This window comes from Benincasa hispida, chromosome 7, assembly GCF_027475165.1.
Source record: "Benincasa hispida cultivar pf3 chromosome 7, pf3_genome.v1.1, whole genome shotgun sequence".
Classification (NCBI taxonomy): domain Eukaryota; kingdom Viridiplantae; phylum Streptophyta; class Magnoliopsida; order Cucurbitales; family Cucurbitaceae; genus Benincasa; species Benincasa hispida.
The window spans coordinates 18,163,283-18,173,522 of record NC_143484.1 but is presented as its reverse complement, the minus strand read 5'-3'; the positions used below and the strand labels follow the sequence as shown (position 1 = coordinate 18,173,522).

Genomic DNA, 10,240 nt, shown 5'->3' with positions numbered 1-10,240 from the left:
ACTTTACTTTACCCCAATTTTAAATACCTGTATAAACCAATATTTTATTAATTCAAAAACCCTCGGTCGCATATATCACAAATGTAACACATTAACTATGCAATCCCTGTGTTCGACCTCGATTCATTCCGAGAAACTTGTGGTGAAATTATACTTGGTTTCAACGCAAGGAAACTTGTGACAACGCATAGCATACTACAAGCATTTCATTAATAATGTATACATCTAGAAGTAGTATCGCATATCATCATCAACACATTCATTCTTTGGGTTACACTACCAGGCGTTACACTGTTTCTACTCGTGCTCTAAAGAATTCTTGATTTCGCAAGAGTCAGCCCGCTCTATGCTCTTACGCCCCAAGGTTCTCTCTCGAGCTGCCTTGGAAAATCTCTGGTGTCACCACTATTCTCTTGCTCTGCCGTAAAATGGAAAAGAAAAGTATGAACAGAGGTATGAACTTGTAATGGTGATGAGGTAATCAACTGCTTAACCCCTTCTCTGAAGAATGCACTTGGTATTTATGGGATCCAAAGGTGAAAGGTAGCTTCTCTCTCCTGGTTGTGTAGATGGGACAACTTTAATTCCTAACTGATGCGCTGGATAATTGTCACCGATAAAGCTGGATGTACTTTGTGATCGTTATCGGCTGTCAATTTAATTTGGATCTGATTGTCGTCAGCTTTTTGTCCCATCGATCTTAATTGTCCTTTCGTCCAGATGCACCCACCATGTTGCGGTGATTCTTCTTGGGTGAATGTTTGTGAGCATGATGAATGTGCAGTCTTGCGGGGAAGTTGCGCTCGACCAATGTATTCCTGTGATCGCATTCTTTGCATTGCGTTAATGCATTATTCTGCACAAAAGTATAAAGATCAACAGCTCTAATACATTGGACGCATGCAACCGCAATATTATAGAATTACCATGTGGGTCGAGGCTGGGTAGACGGCGGGTAAGGATTGAGCGACTGGAAGCGTCGCAGGGCAAGGGTGAGGGGCTGGAGGCATCGCACAGCAAAGGCAAGCGGCTGGATCCGCGACTGAGATGGCTTGGACAAGCATCTTATATCTGCGACTCGGCATCGACTTCAGTGGCTGCATGGAGGCAAAGATGTGAAGGATGGCAAGTGGCACGATAGAGGCTGGGTCGATGGTGGACGGTGTGGAGAAGAATGGCATGGTGGGGGGGGGGGGGGGCACTGCTTTGCGTGAGAAGAAGAAGAGAAAGGGGAAATAAAAGAAAAATCAAGGAAATAAAATTTTATTTTATTATATATTATCTTACCTTATTTTATTCTCTTTCTTTTGACTCTTAATCCCTTTTTCCCTTAAAATTTTAAATTCAAAAGAATTTTAACTAACCCCCTTCAAAAATGAAATTAATTCTTGACATTAATTTCAAATTTAATTGGTCTGACATAAAAAGTCCAATTTCCATAATTTTCCTCTGATTAAACCATTAAATTGAAACACCCATTTCTTAGCAATTAAATCACATTAAGTACATTTTGAATTTCCAAAATTTAAAAAATGTCCTCATATGATAGAAAATACTGAAATTACATTAAGAACAAAAATTTGGGGTGTTATATAAGGTAATTGCTTTCCTACCATGATACGTCGATATGGTAAATTACCTTGTGATTGGTAAGTTTCCATTCAACATGTCTTCATCTTGAAGTTCTAAACTAAAAAGTGACTCTAAATACTTTATATGTGATCCTTCTTATCTATGAAAATTCTATTCAAATCAAATCATTAGGAGATGTGTCCCTAACGAAGAATCTAGTCTGTTTTTCCGTTTTGTCATGATCATGCATGTGGAGGTCATTTTATTCCAAAATGAACTGCTAGAAAAAATTCACATTCAGAATTATTTTGGAATTCTCTTTTTTTCGATTCGTATGCATATTGCAAGTCTTGTGAAAAGTGTAAAATAATATGGATATTTGTCTAAAAGAAATGAAATGCCTCTCAATTCTATTCTTGTTCGTGAAATATTTGACGTGTGGGGCTTAGATTTCATGGGTCAATTTCCTTTTTCGTTTTGTTATATGCACATTTTTCTTGGAGTAGATTATGTTTCCAAGTAGGTTGAGGCAATCTCCACTAGAATAAATGATTCTTCTATTGTCTCAAAATTCCACAAAAATAACATCTTTTCTAGATTTGGAACTCCTAGGGCCATCATAAGCAACCAAGGAACAAAATTTTGTAATAGGACCATAGAGACATCATTGAGGAAATACGGAGTTCACCACCATGTTGCAATCCCGTATCATCCTCAAACAAATGGCCAAGCAGAAATTTCCAATAGAGAAGTGAAAAACATTTTAGAAAATATTGTAAACCTGAAAGGAAAAGATTCGAGTTCTAAACTTAATGGTCTGCTTTGGGCTTATAGAACCGCTTTTAATATGCCCATAGGAACAACCCCGTATAGAATTTTTTATATAGCAAGGCATGCCATCTTCCAGTAGAGGTTGAACACAAAGTGTATTGGGCAGTAAAACAATCTAATTTGAATCTAGCCCAAGTCGGAAAGGAAAGACTCCTAGAGTTACAACAATTAGAAGAATTAAGACAAGATGCTTATGAAAATTCAAAATTTATAAACAGAAAATGAAATTTTTTCATGACAAATGCTTAATAAGAAAGGACTTCAAAATTGGACACAAAGTTTTGCTTTACAATTCTAGATTACAATTGATGCCTGGAAAACTCAAGTCTAAATGGCTAGGTCCTTTTGAAATTACTATGTTTTCTCTTATGGCATAGTTGAAATAAAAAGTCTGGAAACAGGAAAAATCTTTAAGGTGAACGGGCAAAGACTCAAAATCTACAATGAAGGGTATGTTAACCAAGTCCAAGTCCAATTGGACTTGTATTTGACTAATCCCTCATACACGTGACACCTCTTTTCACCAACATCGAGCAAACGACGGCAAAATTTTGCAAAGACAGGAAAAATTTTCTTCCTCTCTTTTTAAATTTTCTTTTCTCTTTCTTTCTTTCTTATTTTTGCATATTTTGTTGACTAATGAAAAGAATAATTGATTCCTTTTCTTTTCTTTGTAGGTTATCAATAAAAAAAATGAGAGAATCTATCAAAGAAAAAAAAATAAAAACAAAGAATTCTCTCTCAAGCAAATAAATGATCAACCACAAAAACTAGGAAAGTCTTTCTATACATCCCTTACTTTTTGTTTCTTGAACTCATTTTCTTATTCTAAACATTGAGGATAATGCTCCATCTTTAAGTTTGGGGTGGGGAACATTGCATGTTTTTTGTATTCTTTTTAGGATGCATTCTTTGATTAGCTTTAAAATTGAGCCTTACTGAAAATGTTTGCACATAAATGCATGTCTGGAACCCTTGAGCATCTGATCTTGGGTTAATAGATTGTTGATTAGTTAGACTGATTACATAGATTTTCCGACTTTCATCTAACATATCTGAATAAATTTAGGGTTCTTATTCATCTTAATAGCATAATTTTGATTCTTTGGAAAACGTGATTATTGAATTCTTTATGCTCCAAAAGACCATTTTGCTTTGAATGTAAAAATTCATGAATGATTAAGTGCATGAAAACACATAATAAAAGAATCCCATTCACTTTTTTTTTAGGGACTGTTGCAAATATAGACATTAGACCCAAAATATTAACAGATATATGATAACAGACAGAAATGCACGTTATTACAATGCAAAGATATAAAACAATGCAGGATTGCGATAGTAAAAATATATAAAATCGTGTCCAAAAGCATTAAGTTTAGAACATTGCGATCGCATGCATCCATCGCATTAAAAAAACTAATTTACATATTTTGTGTAGAAAAATGCGTTGGCGCAAGGTAGAATCACGATCCAAGGAATTCAGTATTCGAGTGCATTAAGAGATTGCGACCGCAAGGCTATGCGATCGTATGTGTTCGCGAAGATCTGCTCAAGAAGGTGGCCACATAAAGACAGTGCATCGAGGTGAAAGCTTAATAAATCATGATGGGATAGAAAGCTGATGACGGTCGAATCTGAATTTAGTTGACAAGCCGTTAACGATACACTGTAGCAAGTACACTCAACTTTTCAGTGACAATTAATCGGCGCGTCAGACAGAGAATTAATGACATCCCATCAATGCAATCATTTGAGAGAAAAGTTTCTTCACCTTGATCTTTATAAATACCAAAGGCCACCATCAGAAAAGGAGTTTTTTTTTGCCATATAGAGAATTCACCATACAGAAGATAGTTAGTCGTTGTTCACAGTTTTCTTACACTTAGAAGGCGGATGCGAGAGAAGGGAGAAGACGTCGAAAGATCATTCCTGGTCAGCTCGAGAGAGTGCCAGGAGCGATGAGAATGGAGAGAGGGACGACTCTTGCGAAAGCAAGAATATTCCTTTGGGTAGAGTAGAGAAAAACATTGTAAAAGCCTTGGGAAGCAAGAAATTGCTACCAGGCCCCCTATCTTTACTTTCCATTGTCATCCTATATCTTGATTTCATTTATAAAATGGAGTTTTCATCTCTACATTTGTTCACTCTCTTTACATTAAGCATGAGTAACTAAACTTCCAAATGAGTTGAGAAGCACTTAGCTAACATGACCTAAGATCTTCATTTTATGTGATTGTCTTGTCTTATGTATGCTCCCACACCCCTTTAGAGCTACTCGAGAGATAGTCTAAAGAAGAACTAGACTTGAGAGAGCTAGGTTAGAATCTAGACTTGAGAAAGCAAGATTAGAACTGCATAAGCAAGTGATAGAGACTTAGAGATAAGTTCTATTTGCTAACATGCATCGCATGCACCCTAGAATAGGATATGGTAGTATGTGGTCGCCTTGTGTATGTGTGCATCATTCATCATCGCGTAGACAAGAGTAGAGGCTTAGACATAAGTCCTATAGACATCATCGTATACATCGCATGCGTCCTAAAACTAGGAGCTATAGCATTTGCATTGAGAGATGACTTGCTATTGTATGTATGTAGCATGATCGCATAACATGAACGCAATCTTAGGAAATGTTAGCTAAATCCCTTCTTAACCCGTTCCCCCACATACTCATTGTAAATTTCATTGTTATTGACTCTTTTCTCAATTCCGCCGCATAGAATCTATATATTAAACAAACATATACCAACCAAAGAATTTTTTTATTTGTCACCACAATGAAATCTGAAATCACTGTCACATACTGTCTCCATAGTCCCTATGTTCGACCCTAGGCTTACCAGACAACCTAGTAGGATTTATACTTGGGTCTTGCTAGGAAAACTTGCATGCACAACGCATACACCACCATCGCAACCTACACCATTATTTCATCATATTCACAATGCATCAAGTTTTTGTCGCCATTGTCGAGGACTACGGTAGTACAAATTGTGCTAATGGTGACTTTTTGATTTTCTTTGCAGACTTTCCATCTCTGTGCACTGCCTCTCCTTAGGTAAGGAAAGAAGCGGGCATTGTATTAGCGAAGGACAAATTCCTAAGCCCAATTACGACCCAGAGATTTAGAGAACTTTTCAAAGAAGAAGAAGAAATAGCCGCCAACGACAACAAGAGAAAGATCACAACATGGTAGAGCAACCGGAAGACAGAGCACCGAACTCAAATAATATCATGGCAAACCCCATCCTCTTGGAGAATGACCGTAATAGGCCCATCCGGGACTATGCGTCACCCAAACTCTATGATTTCTCACTAGGAATCATGAGGCCAGCTTCTGACTGATCGAGATTTGAGATGAAACCGGTGATGCTACAGATGATTCAAATTGCCAGACAGTCTGGCGATAGGCGTGGTGAGGATCCGCACCTCCACCTCCGGAGTTTTATTGAAATCTGCAATATGTTTGTGTTCCCAAACATCTTCGCTGAGGAGGTTCAATTAACACTATTCCCATTTTCGTTGTGTAACCAAGCATGGAAATGGGCTTATTCTCTCGAACCAGGGGAGAATACATCGTGGGAACAGGTAGTGGAAAAGTTCACGAAGAAGTACTACCCTCGACAGAGAATGCCAGAAGGAGGAAGTTGATTACCAATTTTGAACAGGATATCGACGAATCACTTAGTGACGCCTGGGCAAGGTTTAAGCGACTGGTGCGAGATTGTCTACACAACGACTTACCAGATTGTCTACAGATGGAAATTTTCTATCATGGTTTGAACCCTGCATCGCAGACGGCTGCCAATGCGGTAGTAGCTAGAGGTCTACTTGACAAGACATACGATGAAGCCAAGAATATACTTGATCTCATTTCCAAGAATCATGAAGACTGGAGAGAAAGTGATCAAAGACTGAGAATTAAAGACAGTGACGCAAGTAATGGGGTCATCGCATCCCTACAAAACCAAATGACTGCGATGATGAATTTATACAAGGAATCGCAATCAGCAGCTCAGGAACGCATAAGGGGCAGGTCAACGCAATCGACCAAACAAGCGCAAGTTGTGCTACTTGCGGTGAAGGCCATCCAATGGAAGAGTGTCCGAGGAACCCACAGTCTGTCTATTTCGTGAAGAATAATCCTTTTTCCAATACTTACAATGCTGGGTGGAGAAACCACCCTAACTTCGCATGGAAAAATCAGCAACAAAATTTTCAACCAATGGTGCTAAAGGAAGGGCCACCAGGATTTTTCCCATGAACAAACGATCAAACGCAAAATTAAGCTAGTAGTTCGTAGGTGTCACAATCTTCATCTCTAGAGAGCTTACTGAAGCAGTATATTGAGAAGAATGAAACAGTGCTCCAGAATCAAGCGACGTCCATCCACAATCTTGAAATTCAGATAGGACAGATTGCATGTGAACTCAAAAGTAGACCGTAAGGAGCACTGTCGAGTTCAACAGAGCTCTCATACAACCCAGGGAGTATGGGAAAGGAGCAATGTCAAGTTGTGACGTTGCAAAGGGGAATGACAGTGGCGGAGGAGAAGAAGAAGCCAAGCCAAACTGTTCCAATTGCGATGGAACCACAGACCACGTTGACTAAAAAAGAAACAGAATAACAGGAGATGATGGAACCAAATATTGCGTCCATTTCTAAGCCGATAGAGCATGAAACCATGAAAATACAGCTGCCACTATTCCCTCAGAGATTTAAGAAGAAGAAACATGATGAAGTGCAATATCATCGCTTCATGAACATGCTGAAGCAATTACATATCAACATCCCTTTCACTGAAGCGCTTGAACAAATGCCAAAGTATGCAAAGTTTCTAAAGGATATGGTGATGAAGAAAAGGAGCACTGGTAAGTTCGCAACGGTGGCCTTGACACAAAGTTCAAAAACAATAATTCCACCAAAAATGCACGACCCTGGAAGTTTTACAATACCCTGCTCGATCGACGAGTTATATATTGGTAAAGTGCTTTGCGATCTCGAGGCCAGTATCAACTTAATGCCCCTTTCAATTTTTAAGCAGCTGAATGTAGGGCAGCTGGTGCTTACAACGGTGATTCTCCAGCTAGCTGATAGGTCCCTTGTTCATCCAGAAGGGAAGGTGAAGGATGTCCTAGTCACAATTGACAAATTTATCTTGCCGGAAGACTTCATCATCCTCGATTATGAAGTGGACAGGGATGTGCTCATCAACCTGGGATGACCATTTTTATCCACTGGTCGCGTTTAGATTGATGTGCACAAGGGAGAGATCACACTGAGCGTGAACGAAAAGAAGATCGAGTTTGATATTATCAGAGCCATAAAATATCCAGAAGAAGAAAACCTTACTGAATCCGATGATGAACCCAGTTTATATGAAGAAGAAAATTCTGAAGATGAAGATGAAAGAGATGATGCGACCGCATCCATAGTAAACTGCAATGCAATCATAGAAACATCAACCAAAGAAGAAAAGCTGACAATGAATGAAGAAAGAAAAATACCAAAACCATCCTTGGAACAACCACCGATAGTTGAGCTGAAAACCCTTCCAAACCACCTGAAGTATGCTTTTTTGGGGCAAAATGAAATGCTACCAGTAATAATTTCCTCTGCACTTCAAGAAGATCAAGAGAATGGATGCTGAGCATCTTGAAAAAGTACATAAAAGCATTTGGCTAGATGCTAGTATACATTAGAGGAATCAGCCCCGCATATTGCATGCACAGGATACATCTCGAGGATAATAAGAATGGATCGATCGAACATCAACACGGACTCAAGCCTGCGCGGAAGGAGGTCGTGAAGAAGGAGATAATCAAGTGGTTGGATGCGGGGATTATCTATCCAATCCTCGACAGCACATGGGTCAGCCCCATGCAATGTGTACCAAAGAAAGGAGGGATGATGAGAGTCCCAAATGCAAATAATGAACTAATACAAGTGAGGACTGTCACTAGTTGGTGGATCTGCATGGACTATCACAAACTGAATGTGGCAACAAAGAAGGATCATTTCCCTTTGCCTTTTATCGACTAGATGCTAGACCGCCTAGCAGGAAATGATTCTATTGCTTCTTGGATGGATATGCCGCCTATAACCAAATCATGATTGCTCCTGAAGATCAAGAGAAAACCATATTCACCTGCTCCTATGGAACATTTGCGTTTCGATGCATGCCGTTCGGCCTATGTAATGCACCGAGCACTTTTCAGAGGTGTATGATGGCCTTCTTTTCTGAGTATCTTGAAGATTCTGTAGAAATTTTCATGGACAACTTCTCGGTGTATGGGCAAACATATGAAGTCTGTCTCAACAATCTAGAGAAGATACTGAAGAGATGTGAAGAGACGAACCTTGTGCTAAATTGGGAGAAATGCCACTTCATGGTGAAGGAAGGTATTGTGCTTGGGCACAAAGTCTCCATGGATGGGCTGGAGGTGGACAAGGCGAAGATTGAGGCGATTGAAAAGCTCCCACCTCCAGCAAATGTGAAGGCTGTCAGGAGCTTCTTAGGACATGCTGGCTTTTATCAACGTTTTGTGAAAGACTTTTCAAAGATTGTACAACCATTGAGTGCATTGATGGAGGCAAAAAAAGCATTTGACTTTGATGACCAATGCCTCAACGCATTCAAGATACTAAAGAACACATTAATAACCGCACCTGTGTTGATCGCATCGGACCGAACACAACCCTTTGAACTAATGTGCGACACAAGCGGTTATGCGATGAAGGAGGTGCTGGCGCAAAAGAAGAAAACAATGCTACACCCCATTGAATATGCAAGTAGAACCTTGAACCCTGCTCAAACAAATTACACGACCACAGAAAAATAATTGTCTGCGGTGATCTTTGCACTGGACAAATTTAGACCTTACTTGTTGGGAACCAAAGTAATCATTCACACTGACCACTCGGCGATAGAATATTTGATGACAAAGAAAGGTGTGAAGCCGAGATTGATTCGATGGGTTCTCCTCCTTCAAGAATTCAACATGGAAATCATTGATCGCAAGGGGACGGAGAACCAGGTTGCGGACCATTTATCAAGATTAGAAAATCCAGAAGTCGACCGCAACCAGTCAGAGGTGAACGCAACTTTCCCAGACGAGTAGCTATTTAAAATTGAAGAATTACCATGGTAGGCGGACGTGGTCAATTTTTTGGCTTGCGAACAATTTCCTGAGTATTACACAGTCCACCCAAAGAGGTGGCTCAGACATGAATGTAGATCATATTATTGGGACGAGCCAAATCTTTATAAAAGGGGATTAGACCAGATTTTGCGCCTATGCGTACCAGATGCTGCTCACCAGTGCATACTATCACAATGCCATGACTCGCCATATGGAGGATACGTTAGAGGCCAACGCACAGCAGCAAAGGTGTTACAAAGTGGGTATTTTTGGCCAACTTTATTCAAGGATGCGAGAGACTATGCAATGAAATGCGACCGGTGCCAACGCATGGGAAACATTTCATGGAAGAATGCGATGCCCATGAATATCATCTTAGAATTTGAACTATTTGACGTTTGGGGCATAAACTTCATGGGACCATTTTCACCATCAAATGGTCGCAAATACATTCTATTAGCCGTCGACTACGTTTCCAAATGGGTAGAAGTGATATCATGTGTCGCAAGCGATGCGGCAGTAGTCTCCAAGTTCTTGAGGAAGAATATTTTCACTCGTTTTGGCACTCCACGTGCCATAATAAGTGATGAAGGCTCTCACTTTGTTAATCACATCATCCATAAATTACTGCTCAAGTATAATATCCTTCATAAGGTGGCCACCGCATACCATCCACAAACAAATGGTCAAGT

General features: G+C 39.6%; 1 protein-coding gene across 1 annotated transcript; it reads left to right on the top strand.

Annotated features, from left to right (window-relative positions):
- Positions 1-7,252: 7,252 nt before the first annotated feature.
- Positions 7,253-7,630, top strand: LOC150034975 (uncharacterized). Its single transcript, XM_090315195.1, has one exon. It carries the CDS (start codon positions 7,253-7,255, stop codon positions 7,628-7,630), a length of 378 nt encoding a protein of 125 aa, XP_090171321.1.
- The last annotated feature ends 2,610 nt before the right edge of the window (positions 7,631-10,240 follow it).

Excerpts from the sequence above, each read along its gene's own strand:
- LOC150034975 (XM_090315195.1), top strand. The coding sequence starts at position 7,253 with ATGGTGATGAAGAAAAGGAGCACTGGTAAGTTCGCAACGGTGGCCTTG.